Genomic DNA, 17647 nt, shown 5'->3' with positions numbered 1-17647 from the left:
CAAGCATTTCAGCAGATATGCATAGACCCTCAATTAGAATGTTAAATGGATGATGGATCTTCTGTTCCCACCCTCCTTCACTCTACAGCATCTCTGAGAGGTGACTGCATGGCTTTACTTGAGTATTCTTGAAGAAGTAAATTCTCTATTGAAATGGTAGCCAGTTCCCCTAATGAACCGCTCCAACGATTTTTTTTTTTTTAGAGTGGCATCTTTTTAAATATCACACCACAATCAGCCTCCCCAGAACTACTTCTACCCAGTGGATCTAACCCTATGGTTCCAAACTATCTTAAATTTAAAAAGACAGGCAGAAAGAGAAAGAGAGAAGAGATGAAAGAGAGAGACAGGAATGAACCTCGAATTAGGCAACAGAGCTGCCTGCCATATTTCATCCTTTTAGATTAAATGAACAAATAATTACCTAACTATAGCTCTGTGTCTCTAATAAAATGAAGCAATGAACAAGGAAATAAAAATGTAATTAAAAATCCCACATATGAACATAAAAGTTGAATATTGTAGGGGGAGAGAGATGACATTATCTTTGGGCAAAACTTTGATTCACATCCCAAATATTCAGACTCTCTTGACACCACCAACTTCTTCCATTTCCCTACTTGATCTAGCACTGGGCTTGATGATCCTGCAGCTCCAGACTAGACTAAAAAGAGAGGGGACACAAGGGAACTTGATAGATGGAAGAAAAAGGTGGGTTCAAAGGTAAAAGTGCTATTTCAATTTATATTTCCAAATATGGAGGCTAATTCTTGCTTTGAGTGGCTGGGTACATGTACTATGGCACTAAAGTATAATTTTAGGCCATTTCTGCTAAATCTGACACAAGATATATACATGGTTCATAAGAAACTTAAGTGTGAGCCAATGAGGACGATATTTGGGGACCCCTAAGTATAGTGCTGCCAAGTGTACAGCCTCAGTGATTCTTGAATCTCTGCATGGATGCCTCCTCCCCACCTACTCAGCCCTAAAAGTGAAGCCAGAAGGTAAAAGTCAGTGCTAACAGCCCATCTTTGGCCAACTTCTAGACTCTTTCTTGTCCTTAGGGACCTACCATCCACACCTGCTTATAGGGTGGGGGCTGCAGAAGTTCTTCTAATTAAGGTAGCATGAGCATGCCAGGCAGTCCCCTGGGGTCTTTTTCAAGAAGTGAAACCTGGTAGGGCAGAAACTTTTTTTGCACCTCCTTCAGCTATGGTAAGTGTTAAACCAAAGTAATTGGAGCGAAGCCCAAGGTAGCAGAAGCTACTGATTTCCTGTCACCTGATGTCTATCAGCGATTTCATCTTCAGGCCTGGACTAGCTCACTCACCCTCCCAGTGTGCTTGAGAAACGAACTGCACCCACTGAACTCCGCAGCTAGCATCCAAATCAGCCCTTGAGATTTGAGGCCTTGGAGACTCAGGTAAGGAATCAATTTGCTTTCTTTAAATGACTTAAAGGAAGTGATGGATAAGGTATAGAATGGTTTTGAAGACTGGAGGTTCTTGATCTTAATTCTAGAGTTTCCCTAGTCAGACTTCCTAATAGTTTTATGACTTAAGGAGGGGTAGCGATATCAAGGCTTGCTGCCAACTCACTCCTCTAATCAGTCTCCCTCTCAACAATTACCCTACGCAGTCAACTGTGAATCATTCCACAAAAGTAGTAGATTGCAGCATATATATTAAATCATGGTTTCTAAACCATTGGGTTCAAACTGCAGCTCTACCACTTACAAGCCATATAACCTTGGGCAAATTAATAAACCTCTAAAGCCTCAGCTTCCTCATCTATAAAATGGGGGCAATGGTACCCATTGCATTATGAAAATTAGAACTAAAATCCTGAATCCCTTAGGACTTCCCAATACCAAATGAGAAAATAATCAGTCATAGGCACAATGAAAAAAAAACTCTATTCCTCTTCCTGTAAATGCTTTTGTCTACATTAAATGTAAATACACCTAGAAGTATAGGTGGCTTTACAGGCTAACATTTTCTGGAGGGGATTTGTGGACACCAAGTTGAGCACGAAATCCTGCCTCAAATCTATCACATGGGAAACCAAGAGTAAGAGGGGGCGCTGCAGATGTGGGGGAGCTCTAATGAAGGAAAACAAGGATTAATTTTAATCATGCCATTACTGTTTTCTGAATCCAGGATATAAGTGATTCCCTTTCTCTGTTTCCTATAAAACGGCTTAATCTTACTGCGAATCCGGTGGAAAGAAATGTTTAATCCAGCATTGTGAGCATTTGTGTGTGTGTGTTTTGTTTGTCTGTTCGTTTTTAGTGGAGACAAGGTTTCTCCATGTTGGCCAAGCTGGTCTCGAGCTCCCGACCTCAGGGGATCCACCTGCCTCAGCTTCCCAAAATGCTGGGATTACAGGTGTGAGCCACCACGCCCGGCCATTGTGAGCATTTGTTAAGCTTCCTTGAGGAAGTAGCTGAGTTTGATGTTCAGCTTAATGTTACTGACTTCATAGTACATAGAAAACAGGTTCCCTATGCAAGTCTAGTAGGATACAGGATTCTCCGAAGAAAGTAGTTGATGTCTAGTAAGGAAAGCAAAGAGCTAGGAGCTCTGAAGAATTCCTTGCAATCAGGCAAGGAGAGCAGGAACGCCCTCAGGTGATGTGCATATCTAATGCAGAGTTTGATTGAAAGTAAAGAGGGAGGGAGAAGGAACACTTCAAAGTTGAGAAGATTCAGGAAAGAAGGCAGAGGACATGTATAGACCAGTGGCTCTGGTGGCGGTAGTGGGATATGAGCTTGGGAAGTCATACAGAGCTGAATTCCAAAGGCCTTGAGGGGTTAGATGAAGGGTTTCTCCAGCAGGTAATGACAGGCCAGCAAAGGAGTTCAGGCTCAGGAAGAGCATCACTCAAAGCAGTGATCGGGAGCTTGATGTAGCAGCCTTGTGGACAATGGATTAGAAAAGAGAAAGACTAAAGGCAGAAAAGCATGAATGGAAATGAGAAACTCACAGGTGACTCTGGATATAGAAAAAAGACCCACATGCAAAATGTGTTGCAGAGGTAGAAATGGCATGACTTGGCCACTGACTGACCAATAGCCAAGATGAAGATAGACTGAGAGATGATGGAGCTAAAGTGAAATGTGGTCCCAACTATCTAAGCCTGGGTGGCAGGAGAAACAAATAAAACAATCTGAGACATGAGGCCTGAGAAAAGACCACTGACTTCACAGCACAGTCCTCAAAGAGCAGTTTCAGTCCAGTGACTGGCGGAAACTAGTTGCCAAGCACTGAGAAGTCAGTGGGTGGAGAGGAGGTGGGGGAAGAGAGTGGGTAGCAAAGCTCTGAAGCAGCTGTGGTGAAGAAAATGTGAGCCTGGGCAGTGGCCAAGGACATTGCTAGATTAAAAGAAGAGGACTTTGGGATTCAGGGACACCAAAGTACATTTTAGTCATAAAAGGAGTATTTAGCACCTTAACAAATGCAACTTATCTCATATTCTCAAAATGATACTTTGAAATGGAGAAGGCAACTATTACCTTAAACTTGCAGAGAGACCACAAGAGGAGCAAGCAAGAGAGCTGGAACTAACTGTCTGCTACATATTGCCAGAAATTGGGAGACTGAAGGTGCAAAGAAGAAATAATTTCTTGGAAGAGCTAACAGCTTGGTTGGACTGAGATGGGCTGAAAAGCACAGAGGGAAGGGAAGTAAGAGCATTCTTACTCGGAGATAAGTGCACAGGAGGCCAGAAGGGATAAAAATGCAAAGCTATTTTGAGTGGAAAAGAATGAAGGGGAGGTAACAAAAGTGAGGCAGTTTTTAAACTTCTCAGTATATGATGGTACAAGTGGACTTAAAAGTCTATTCAAACCAAAACCCATAAAGGCCGTGAGATCCTATTCAGTGGATGGACATGAAAACAGGGGTGCTTTTAAAAATAAAAAAATACTTGCAGGAGTTAGTGTGAGTAATTAAATGAGGTACTGAGTGATCACCTGAGTCTTGATTTTAACATTCATGCTGATTTGGACACCAGCAAATGTAAAATCTTATTGTTACCATATTTTGGCTAATGTGGTCCATAACCCCTACTAATCTAACAACTAGTCTTTGAGCATAACTGTGCATTGGGCACTAAGTCATTGTGAACAATGTATTTTAATGATAAGGCAAAATTGCGAGAATCTCCAATCTCTGTAGGAGTATGTGGGCTAGTTTTATGTATTTATGAATTCTCATGGAACGAAAGCTTTTCATTACAGAGTCAGCCCACAATGCCATGAATCAATTAATATATTTATCTCTCATATATATGAGATATATATATATCAGATATATATATGAGATAGTTTCCATAAAAAATAAAAAACAGAGAAAGCACTCATGTGTTTCTTTATAAACTACTATTTTATACAAATATTTGTTTAAGGTTTGTAGAAGTATAACTGCCATCATGAGATACCATTTTAACAGAGAAATATCACACACACACACACACACACACACACACACAGCCCTCGTGGTCATTATTGCCATTAGTCACAACAGGCATAGCCCAAGTAGAATTGGCTTACAAAAAAGGTTTATCTCACCAATAATACAGACACAGCCTTAATCAAGCAGTTGATGAATAAAATGAAATTAAAACAATGGTAGTCCAATCATCTCCTTCAGTTCAAACAATTGATGACCTTTGCACTTTAAGCTATCTTCGCTAAAATTACCCCTCTACGGCGGAGTGTAGTGACTCCCAGCTCATTCCATACTTGCCACAGGACCCTGAGAAAAATAACCTCTCTGAACTTCCATTTCCTCATCTGCAGAAAGTAGTCAAAATGCCTACTTAGGAAGGTGTTGAGTGAGTTGGCAATGCCATATACAATATCCCTAGTATATAGTAGGTGCTCAGTAAACAACTATAATTATCTGGACTCACCTATGGTACAGCAGAAAAAGCATCAACATCAGAGCTATGGTGAGTGCCTTCTAGCTTGGCTCTGTTGCTAACTGTGAGGTCTTTACCAAGACACATTCTATACCCAGACTGCAGTTTCCTCATTTGTGAAATCAACAGAATGGTTTCTGAGGTTTGGACTAGCTCTAGAAATCCTACCTAGTCTCCAGAATCAGTCTGCAAACTCTTTAGTGGGCTATATTAAAATATTCGTTTTTGTTAGAGGTCTTGTAGAGTGGCTTGTTGTACAAAGCAGATCCCCAGGACCATGTGGCATCTGGCTATCTAGGGCAGAGGCAAAATCAAGTGAGAAACAACCAAAGTTTCTTCTCTTCCCTCTAGCCCATGCACCAGACAGATAATAATTTTCAATTGATTTATAGTCATTCACATAGTGCATATATTGGAAGGAGAAAAGAGGGGTCATAAGGGAAAGGCTGAATTCCTATTTCTCACAGGAGACAAAGCAGCCTGGTACCCTGGACGTCTCATTTGAGAGATCCAAGTCTTCATTTTAAATCTTTACTGGCTGGGTGTGGTGGCTCACAGCTGTAATCCTAGCACTTTGGGAGGTGGAGGCGGGCAGATTGCTTGAGTCCAGGAGTTCAAGACCAGCCTGGGCAACATGGCAAGACCCCATCTCTAAAAAAAATATAAAAATTAGCTGAGTATGGTGGTGGTTGCCCGTGGTCCCAGCTACTCCAGAGGCTGAGGCAGAAGGATCACCTGAGCCCAGGAGGTAGAGGCTGCAGTGAGCTGTGATCATGCCACTGCACTGCAGCCTGGGTGACAGAGTGAGGCCCTGTCACGAAAACAAACAAACAAATAAATAAATATTTACTAATTATGTAACTTGGCACAAATAACCTAACTTCTCCGTGCCCTTGTTTCCTCTTCTATAAAACACAGGTGATGATTCACCCCTTGCCTATTCTATAAGGCTCAGATGAGATGCCATGTGTCCAATTTACTTCTAGCCCTAAAGTAGGTATAAATGTGAGTGACAGTAGTCAGCTGCCTGTTTTACAGCATACCTGCAGCTACTCAGCTCTGATTGACTTCAGTAAGATATACTTCAGGCTGTGGTCTAATGGCTGGGATGTGGCACTGGCTTCAGTAAGATATGTGACCTGGATAGACAGTCTTGATTTCCAAGACATCTTACATGATTTACAATCAATAAAGACAAGAGCAAAGATGTGTCCCCAAAAGAGGGATTTTCAGATTCCAGGAAAGACCCAATGGAGTCCGCTAAGTGGTTAACGTGAGCAAGTGAATACTAAGGAAACCCAAGATGAAGATTGAACAGAATCTTAAAATGTCTGAGCTGGAAAGGGCCTTATTAATTGCCTTTTCACTTCAGAAATGAATAAATCATGAAAACTGATAAATAGCATTTACTACACTCTCCCTTTGTCCTAGGCACGATTACATATGTTAAATTATTTATGTCTTACATCTCAGAGAGGGGTACTGTTCCAACTTTACAGAAGGATAAAATCAAAACTAATGCTCAGTAAAGTGCAAAGAACAAGAATAGCAACAAAAATAACTATTTATTCCAACATGGGTTCTTTGCATACATTTATTTCTTCAATAATATTTATTAAGAAGTAACTAAATCCAAGAATTATTTCAGATACTGAACAGGAGAGAACAAAATCTCTACTTTGATGGAACTTCCATTCTGTGGGGAAGAGATTGACAATAAGCAATTAAATAAATAAGGTAATTTCCTGCAGGGATCAATGCCGTAAAGCAAATAAGATAGGATTTTGTAAAAGACAGCAAATAGGAGTACGTGTTATAGATTGCAGGTTCAAGGTAGGCTCCTCTAGGAGCTGACATTGGAGCTACACCTGAACAAAAAGACACTAGCCATGCACAGACCATGAGCCCAGTTAAGTGTTATAGCAGCCCACGAGATAAGAATTTTTATTATTTCAATTTTACAGTTGAACCTGAGGCCCAGAGAATTTAAAGAACTTGCCCAACATCTCAGAACAAATAGAGGAATCACTATTGAAACCTAGGCAATCTGACTCAGGAGGCCACAGTCTTACATACCGCATTAGAAAGCCTTAGAGAGCCTTTTCTTTTTCTTTGAGACCAAGTCTCACTCTGTTACCCAGGCTGGAATGCAGTGGCATGATCTCAGCTCACTGCAACCTCTGCCTCCTGGGTTCAAGCAATTCTCCTGCCTTAGCCTCCCCCGAGTAGCTGGGATTACAGGTGCACACCAACACGCCTGGCTAATTTTTGTATTTGTAGTAGAAATGGGGTTTTGCCATGTTAGCCAGCCTGGTCTCAAACTCCTGACCTCAGGTGATCTGCCTGTCTTGGCCTCCCAAAGTGCTTGGATTACAGGCATGAGCCACCATGCCCGACCTTGAGAGCCTTCTTGATGTGACTTGCACAAGGTGGCAGAGTTAGAGACAGAGGGAGGCCTGGAATCGACCCCTCCTGCTTCTACAGATAGTCCTTACCATACTCTGCAATGTTGCCTCTGGCCCATCGTAATGCACAAAGGCAGATAAGCAAAAGGCCAAGGACAAGTCCATTGAAAACACATTTTTCAATATTAAAGCACAAGAAAAGCATCCAGGAATAAGAAACAAAGAGGACATGCAATCATATATGCAAGGTGTTCTCTACAAAGATGAAGTATGCCCCAAACCCAGTTGCCAAGATCACTGGCAGGGACTCCTGGGCCCACATGCTCTTCCTAAACAACCCCTCCATCTCCTTTCTCAGAACTCAGCAGTAGGCCTTGCCTCAGATCCAAGGTCACTCGGAAGAGGCCATGTCTACCCTCAATGACACTCATGGAGGAAATGCTGAGAGAAGCATTCAGATGCATGACACAAGGTAAGATTGCCAAAAATCTTGTTCTTGCTCTCCTCACTTTGTTATTTGTTTTATTTTTAGGAGTTTTGAGAGCAAAATGACAACACCCAGAAATTCAGTAAACGGGACTTTCCCGGCAGAGCCAATGAAAGGCCCTATTGCTATGCAACCTGGTCCAAAACCACTCTTCAGGAGGATGTCTTCACTGGTGGGCCCCACGCAAAGCTTCTTCATGAGGGAATCTAAGGCTTTGGGGGTAAGTCAGTTGCCTTCCATCCCACGTCGCAGGGATTCTCTGGCCGACAGAAGCTGATGCTGTATAGGCCACATACAGAATTCAATCCAATTTGAAGAATTGGGATCCAACCTTATGTGTTCTTTATGTCTAACACAGTGGGCCAAATCAGGGGTGCATCAGAGAAGTTATCACCTAGATCACCTCTGGGTGATCTTATGTCACCTTTTGGTTTTGGGGCTTGTATATTCAGGGGTCCCCCATCCCAGTCCATTGCCAGAATCCCAGGCATATATGCTCCCTGGAAATGCCCTGTGTGGTTGAGGAAACAGATTCGAACAAGAAAAAGATAAAATTCTTGGCACCTCCACTGCTTCCTTTAGGCATTCCTCACAGCTCCAAGTCAGGAGCCAGAGCTTCCAACCTTGTCTTTGCCTGCTAGCAGTGATGATTTCAGCTCATCCATTGCTGCCTCTGTTCTCTCCCCAGGCTGTCCAGATTATGAATGGACTCTTCCACATTGCCCTGGGGGGTCTTCTGATGATCCCAGCAGGGATCTATGCACCCATCTGTGTGACTGTGTGGTACCCTCTCTGGGGAGGCATTATGGTGAGTAAAAGAATAGCAGCCATTTGGGAAATGGTGCAGACAAAAATGTTAAAAGGCTCCACAGGGATATGCCAGATTATTTCTGTGTTGAGGGAAATATATGAGTAGGAAATATTATTGGGTTAAAGTAATTAAGAAGACAGGCTGACCAAATTGAGTATAAATCCCATGGTTGAGAGTCAGTGGTCCTATTTCATGTGAATTCAGAGAAAGGGGCCCTGCATGGATCTCACAGGGACTGTCCAAAGCAAGAACTCTCCAAAGTCAGTTCTGGTGGGGAGGGTGGCCCTAGACATTTAGACTAGATAGCAAGATGTTTTGGAAAGCAAGAGGGAGCAGGAGCATCCACTTCTCCCATCTACTCCTTCTTGCTTACAATTCTGTTTGGTTACTATGGTACCTGGTGAAATTTGTCCCATCACAAGTCAGTCTCATTTTGCTTATCAACAGAGCAGCACTCTTTTGGCTGTTTTATGTACATGTTTTCCAAATCTGTAACCCTGTCTGGGTGTGGCACATAGGACAGTGATGTTTATTTCCCTGTGATACTTTTCGTAGTTGCCACTATAAAAGATAAGTCCAGGATTAAAATTTTCCAAACCAGTAGAGGCGAGTTAGAACAAGAGTTTCCTCCATTCTACAGCCTGAATGTGAGAAAAGGAAGATGAGCAATAGTCATCATCACTTCCTGTAACAGCCAATGTTTTAATGGAGTGCCTGTGCCATTCAGGTCAAGTATGTCCTTCTCCATCAGTTTACTCTTCAGAGGGCATCAGAGTCATTTATGTCACTGTGAACCCCAAAGGGCAGTTCCACAAGTTAAAAACAAAGAAAAACTAGAAATAAAACTTTTAAATTCATGGTATGAGTATTAATTGATGAGGAAATATGAGTTCTGTCTCTTTGGTCTTACTATATTCCTAGTCACAGATCCCCAGATGATTGAGCGAAAGACATGAATTTAGTGTCACTGAGCCTGAATCAAGGAGAAATATGACAGCCAAAAAATGAATAAAACTGATAAAAATGGGTGGATGGTTGCGTGAAAGTGTAGGCTTCTTTCTGACCAGTTATCAATGTTAAAAAGTGATCTCCCTCTCTCCTCTTTCTCCTGCCTTGCCCACTCCCTCTCCATTTCCCCCACCTCTCTTTTTTATAGTATATTATTTCCGGATCACTCCTGGCAGCAACGGAGAAAAACTCCAGGAAGTGTTTGGCAAGTAACCATATGTCCTTCTTTCCCACGTGTCAGAGAAGTACCTATTTTTTCAGTTAAAAACTGAGACCCTTAAAAAGCCAAGGTATCACAGCCTCTCAGCCCTAAAAAGCAAAGACCCTCCACAATGTTATTGTGATTTTATTCATGAAAAACTTAGAAGCAAGGTCTATCTGAAGTATGTTCATGGGAACAGAACTAAAAGCAGATCCATGAAAACCATACCTACAGTCTTATGAATGTTAAATGCTGTGTGAAAATAATAGATCTTTCTGAAAACCCTACCTTTTCTCCCAGATCACCATTTAGGAAAATTATCTGATCAATGTCATGATTGATTCAAATTCTAGCTAAGCCATTTTTTGGCCGTAACATTGAACAAGTCAGTTTACCTCTATGTTCCTGAGTTTTCACCTAGAAAGGAAGGGTAACAGTCCTTGCTACCATGTGACGTCCAATGGAGATGAAAGGCAGTAGAGTGTGTGATGGTGCTTCAAAGGCTATAAGGTACTACACTGCGGTCTTGCCCATAAAACCCCTAGGGACCCATGTAGATCCACAGGAAACTGGCCTGCAGAGCTGCTGATGCTGTGTGGATGAAAAGAGTTTACCAGCAAGTTCGCTCCCAAAAAATTCCTCCCCTAACACTGTCTCTTACTAAACTGAGTTACTTTCATAATCAATGAGGGAATGGGTGGATTGAGATGGTTCCTGTCTTAAAGTGGCCTGACAAACTCAGTTTTGGGGGGAAAACTTTTTATGAACATCAAATTATTCTCTAGATACAGCCAGACTTACTTACTTGCCATGTGTAGGTCATAGAGCCAGTAATGAAATACGTGCAGCATAAAATAATAATCAATAATCCCATATCATTATGGTACTTGTTATTTATATTTTCCTGTTTCAACCTTTTATCATCCCTGCAAGGTAGAACATTCACACTGATAGTCTCTTACCTATGCTACCCAAAGACATCAGCCCTAACTGTATTTTGGAAGATGGCTGACTGGGGCTGATTGCAGCCTATGTCAGCAGGAATAGGTGTTGTTACTGTTGTTGTTTCTGCTTTTTCTATTTCCATTTATTTGATAGTACAGATCTAGAGGGTTCTATCTGAACCTTCCCAACCCATACTTCATAATACCATCCAACTAAAGTGTGATACAGGAACCTTCTTCACTCTCTTCCCTCTACCTATTTATGCAGACAGATAATAAACTGGATAATATTTATCTTCACTTATTCAACAAATATTTATTGAGTGCCTACTAGGATGGTGGCAGTGGCAGTGAAGGAAATGCAAGGATACAAGATATAGAATCAAGGGTTACTCTTAGAATTTTTGCTTTATAAAACAGATGGATGGTGAATGAGATAGGGAAGACTGAGAAAAGAACAGGATAGAGACATGATTTTATTTTATAGTGACAAAGAGGCTAAAAACATCTGAGAGAACTTCAGTATATTTAGTTGTAGTTGCTTTGTGAGTCAGGGCAGTTGCATTTGGAATTCCCTCCCAGATTATGTTTTCCAAAGGGAAATCAAACCCAGTTAATAAATCTGTGTCTCCATTTCAGGTCAAAGGAAAAATGATAATGAATTCATTGAGCCTATTTGCTGCCATTTCTGGAATGATTCTTTCAATCATGGACATACTTAATATTAAAATTTCCCATTTTTTAAAAATGGAGAGTCTGAATTTTATTAGAGCTCACACACCATATATTAACATATACAACTGTGAACCAGCTAATCCCTCTGAGAAAAACTCTCCATCTACCCAATACTGTTACACCATACAATCTCTGTTCTTGGTAAGTGTTCTTGGTAAGTGTGAGATTGGATTTGTCTCCAGGGAGGAAGGATGACTTGTTTATTATGAGCATGAACTCTGGATCAAGACCACCTGAGTTTGCTAGTTATTGCCTGTGTGGCTTTGGGAAAGAATTTTAACCACACTGTGCCTCAATTTCTTCAACCGTAAAATGGGGATGGTAACACTATTTATCCAATAGGGTTGTTCTGAGGAATAAATAAGTTAATATATACAAAGCATTTAGAACAGTGTTTGGTACACAGAAGTACTATGTAAGCATTGGCTTTAACATTAATTATTGTCAACATCATTAATGGCATTAATATTTATCATTATATTAACTAAGATGAGCATAGAAGAAATTCCTAAGATGTTATGAATATCTTTTGCCCAAGGACTTTTAAATGTAGAGTTTGAAAGAGATTAAAAAAAAATGCATCTCCCAAGGATGAAGAGGTCTCCTAGGCATGATGCCACACCAACTAAGGCTGAATACAATTTAATTTGAGACTCATTACTTATTCTTTCCTATACAGAATTGATTCTTCAACTGATTATTCATACCTTACTTTCTATCAGCAATACACATTAACCATCTGTTGTGTGCCAAAAGTTGTGTTAAGAGTTAGGGTTATAAAGACGCTGTCTCCTGTACTAGCAGTTCTCACAGCTATTCATTACTTGTCTAAAGAATTGATCTCTTAATCATTCAATTATAGTCAACAGTAACTTACTGAACACCAACAATGTTCTTTGTGCCATTATTGCATTTTCACCTTCATTCTTCTGTTGTTTTTCAGGGCATTTTGTCAGTGATGCTGATCTTTGCCTTCTTCCAGGAACTTGTAATAGCTGGCATCGTTGAGAATGAATGGAAAAGAACGTGCTCCAGACCCAAATCTGTAAGTAGTAGCCCCTCTGGCCAAAACCTCCCTCTAGAAAATCCACATCCACAAAGGATCATTTATGGAGAATGTAATCTGATGAGTCGTTGAAACTAGGAGCTTGATTTAAAAAAACAATTGGTCTTGGCATATTTCTAGAAAGCAAATAATATCAATAATAAGGAAAGATGTCTTGAAATTTGAAATAAGTCTGTAGTTAGAGCCTACAGTTCTATATTCTGTGTGTCTTTTTTTTTTTTTTTTTTTTTTTTGAGACAGAGTCTCACTTTGTCGCCCAGGCTGGAGTGCAATGGCGCGATCTTGGCTCAGTGCACCCTCCGCCTCCCGGGTACAGGCGATTCTCCTGCCTCACCCTCCTGAGTAGCTGGGATTACAGGCACCCACCATCATGCCTGGCTAATTTTTGTATTTTTGTAGAGACGGGGGTTCACCATGTTGGCCAGGCCAGTCTTGAACTCCCGACCTCAGGTGATCCCCCCACCTCAGCCTCCTAAAGTGCTGGGATTGCAGGTGTGAGCCAGAGCCACCACACCCCGCCTCTGTACATCTTCTTATTAACCTTCCCTGCTGCTTGACTTCAGGCTTCCATCCTGATTTCATGATTCCATATACAGTGTGTAAAAGCAAGATGGTTGAAGGTTGAAGGCTGACTAAAGTCACTAGTTCTTTGGTTTCATTTTTCAGTATTCCCCTCTTCCCTCTTTTTCACCTAATTCCTCTTCCAAAACAATAGGTTAAAGGGCTCCACAAATGGGAAATAAAAAGAGACCAATAATAGATATATTACTAACTGCTTCAGAACCAGACTGTTAGATTAAGAATAGAATTTAGAAATCATCGCTAATTACTTCATTTTGCATTTAAAGAAAAATAGTATCAAAGAGAGAAAATTATTCTCCCAGAGTTATATTCACTAAAGGCAAATCAGAACGAAAATCTAAACTCCTCTATTACTGCAATGTTCTTTTCCCAATACCACGTGGTCATTCCAGGCACTGTGGTCAATGTCTGTTACCCTTGAAGATTTATTCAGACTCGAGTTTTAATAAGTGACTTGATAAGGATTTAAGCACCTGCAAAATAAATCTTGGCATTTAAAGGCATATAATAAATGACATAAGTAGCATAAAAACCAGGAGGTATTTGATAAATGTTTGTGGAGATTGTTGACAAAGGTGTCAGTGGTAAAAGTAAAGAATAGTTTGTTTAATTTTGTGTTTTAGAACATAGTTCTCCTGTCAGCTGAAGAAAAAAAAGAACAGACCATTGAAATAAAAGAAGAAGCGGTTGGGCTAACTGAAACCTCTTCCCAACCAAAGAATGAAGAAGATATTGAAATTATTCCAGTCCAAGAAGAGGAAGAAGAAGAAACAGAGACGAACTTTCCAGAACCCCCCCAAGATCAGGAATCCTCACCAATAGAAAATGACAGCTCTCCTTAAGTGATTTCTTCTATTTTCTGTTTCCTTTTTTAAACATTAGTGTTCATAGCTTCCAAGAGACATGCTGACTTTCATTTCTTGAGGTACTCTGCACATACGCAACACATCTCTATCTGGCCTTTGCATGGAGTGACCATAGATAGCTCCTTCTCTCTTACATTGAATGTAGAGAATATAGCCGTTGTAGCAGCTTGTGTTGTCATGATTCTTCTTTTAAGCAACTTTCTTACATTGAAGAAAGGCAGAATGAGTGCTTCAGAATGTGATTTCCTACTAACCTGTTCCTTGGATAGGCTTTTTAGTATAGTATTTTTTTTTCATTTTCTCCATCAGCAACCAGGGAGACTGCACCTGATGGAAAAGATATATGACTGCTTCATGACATTCCTAAACTATCTTTTTTTTTTCCACATCTACGTTTTTGGTGGAGTCCCTTTTGCATCACTGTTTTAAGGACGATTTAAAAAATAACAACTAGGGACAATATAGAACCCATTCCATTTATCTTTCTACAGGGCTGACATTGTGGCACATTCTTAGAGTTACCACACCCCATGAGGGAAGCTCTAAATGGCCAACACCCATCTGTTTTTTGTAAAAACAGCATAGCTTATACATGGACATGTCTCTGCCTTAACTTTTCCTAACTCCCACTCTAGGCTATTGTTTGCATGTCTACCTACTTTTAGCCTTTATGCAAGAAAAGAAAAAAATGACCATAGAAAATGCCACAATGAGGTGCCCAAATTTCAAATAATAATCAACATTTAGTTGTATTTATAATTTCCAGATGACAAAGTATTTTATCAAATAACTTCATTTGATGTTCCATGATCAAGAAAGAATCCCTATCTCTATTTTACAAGTAATTCAAGGAGGCCCAATAACTTGTAAACAAGAAAAGGTAACTTGTCAACAGTCATAACTAGTAATTCTGAGAGCCTTGTTTCATAACCAGGTCTTCTTATTCAAATCCTGTGATGCTTGAAATAACCAAATTGTCTCTCCAATGTCTGCATAAACTGTGAGCGCCAAGTCAACAGCTTTTATCAAGAATTTACTCTCTGACCAGCACTAAACAAGCACTGAGAGACACAGAGAGTCAGAATCAGATTTTACCCATGGGGATAAAAAGACTCAGACTTTCACCACATTTGGAAAACTACTTGCATCATAAATATATAATAACTGGTAGTTTATATAAAGCAGACATTAAGTGCTATAGACATTCTCAGAATATCATACTTGGAAACAATGTAATTAAAATGCCAAATCTGAATCAATAGCTGCCCTACTTTTCATTTCAGATATACTAGTACCTTACCTAGAGATAATGTTAACCTAGGGTGAAGTCACTATAATCTGTAGTCTATTATTTGGGCATTTGCTACATGATGAGTGCTGCCAGATTGTGGCAGGTAAAGAGACAATGTAATTTGCACTCCCTATGGTATTTCTACATTTTTAGCGACCACTAGTGGAAGACATTCCCCAAAATTAGAAAAAAATAAGATAGAACATTTCTGTCTATGTAAAGTTCTCAAAATTTGTTCTAAATTAATAAAACTATCTTTGTGTTCTTTTCTGCAGCAGATGATTTCAACATGGGTGTTTGTCTATTCTTCTTTACTCTTGAAACATTAGACCATGGGAGGCTCTTACAGCCTTGAGTTGATATTTATATAACCCCAATCTAGGTTTGAACTGTGAGGTGTCAGGTCATCAAATATTCATGCCTATATAGTCTTACACAGGTTCTCAAAAAAAATGTTCATGGGATAGATCATTGATAATGGATTCCTTATTCTCAGAACTCCAGACGACTGAAATATATGAGAGAAGAAGGAAAAGGACATGGTAGGGGCAGGCCTGAGAAAAAAATGAAAGTCAGAAATCTTTAAAAAAATACAAGATCTTATTTCTATCTTATTTTTTCTCCTCTTCTGAAACATATATGAGGATTCCTCTCCAAACCCATGGTTTCTCTAAGAATTTTCAGTCATTTGTATGACCTCAAATAATTAGTTTTAGCTGACCTCACGTAACTCCTTATAATAGGAGACATCTTTAATGTCTGCTATTAAAGAAGAATGAAAATTCTTATGACCTTCTCCCCGATTATCCCTTTGGCAATATAGAGTCAAATAATAACATTGGCCAATAGTAAACATGCTTTGCCAAGAAGTGGAAGATTATTCTCTAGCCTTAGTTTTTCCTCCCAATTTGCGTTTTTGTAAAAATAATGTTGTATCCACAAAGGAAATAAACTTTAAAAACCCAATTGCACTCATTGACTAGGAGGCTGACATAACTTATTTTCATTTTCTTCTGGTTTTCTTATAATCTTTGTTTAAAATAAGGTGATAAACCATCCCAGTTTGTCTGAGTCTGAGGGATTTCCTGGGATACAGGATTTTCAATGTTAAAACCAAGATAGTCCCAGGCAAACAGGATGGTTGATTATCCTACTTCATAGTAATGGATAACTTTACTCAGTTACAATCACTGCATAATATTTGCTTTTTACATGTAACATAGATTTTTCCTTATTGATACATAATTTCATAAGCATCACTTAATTTCAACTTAGGATTTTATGAATCAATATAAATTTACCATTCCTCTATTATTGGATATGTAGGGTATTTCCTTTTCTTTCTTTTTACTAATCACTTTTGGAGCACAGAAATCATGAGCAAGACACGTTTCCTCTTATTATTCAAAATGTAGCTTTACATTTAAAGTCTTGTCAACATTGACCAGTAGGAAGTACTAGCACCTGTTAAAACCCAGAAAATTTATTTTTAATTTCACATCAACAAGAGAATAGTCAAAGATCCAATACACAGAAATAGTTACTTCAGATTCATTTAGCATGAGTTCATTTAAGAAATTTGATTTGTTTTAAATTCTTGGTGTATAACATAAAACACTGATGGAGGGGTTCAAATCTGAAATTTTCCTAGGTTAAGTCTTCAATCCTTCAGTGAGTTTCCTTTTATGGAAAACTTGGTTGTGTGTTCTGAACTAAAAAGTACCAAGTCATAAATGAATATGATAGAATCATGTGGTGGCAAAATCAAAGCAAAGTTACAATTATCCTCTATTGACCCCAGCCTACTCAGCAGTGCAAAATGCTGAGCAAGAATAAATAAGTTGTCTCCCCTTAGAACTTACTATCTGGCTGGAGAAAGAGAAATTAGTTCATCAGGTACCCGTTATGGGTAAAGCATTTTGTTAAGTATGGTGGGGTACAGATAAAGATAGGAGAAGCTCCATGATCTCAAAAATCTTAGTGCCTAATTGAGAATGATATAAGCATATGTATTAAAAGATAACCAATAAAGGTCCAAGAAAACTCAATGGGAAAAGAACAATCTTTTCAACAAACAGTGGTAGGACAAGTGGATAGCCATATACAAAAGAATAAAATCGGATACCTACCTCACACCATACACAAAAATTAAAATGGAGGCCTAAATGTAGGAGCTAAAACTATAAAACTTCTTAGGAGAAAACATAGGTATACATTTTGTTACCTTGGAAAGGCAATGAGTTCTTAAATACGACACCAGAGGCACAAGCAACCAAAGAAAAAATAGATAACTTTGTTCTTAAACAAACAAAAGAAAGAAGGAA

General features: G+C 39.5%; 1 protein-coding gene across 1 annotated transcript; it reads left to right on the top strand.

Annotated features, from left to right (window-relative positions):
* Window positions 1-202: 202 nt before the first annotated feature.
* Window positions 203-15597, top strand: MS4A1 (membrane spanning 4-domains A1). The gene is made up of 7 exons (XM_002821709.6): window positions 203-1426; window positions 7864-8038; window positions 8507-8626; window positions 9786-9842; window positions 11423-11659; window positions 12462-12563; window positions 13790-15597. The coding sequence occupies exons 2-7, from the start codon at window positions 7880-7882 to the stop codon at window positions 14006-14008; spliced, it is 894 nt and encodes a 297-aa protein (XP_002821755.2). The 5' UTR covers window positions 203-1426; window positions 7864-7879; the 3' UTR covers window positions 14009-15597.
* The last annotated feature ends 2050 nt before the right edge of the window (window positions 15598-17647 follow it).

The sequence above is a fragment of the Pongo abelii genome, chromosome 9 (assembly GCF_028885655.2).
Source record: "Pongo abelii isolate AG06213 chromosome 9, NHGRI_mPonAbe1-v2.0_pri, whole genome shotgun sequence".
Lineage (NCBI taxonomy): Eukaryota > Metazoa > Chordata > Mammalia > Primates > Hominidae > Pongo > Pongo abelii.
The sequence above is the reverse complement of the archived record's forward strand: the minus strand, read 5'-3'. Positions and strand labels throughout refer to the sequence as shown.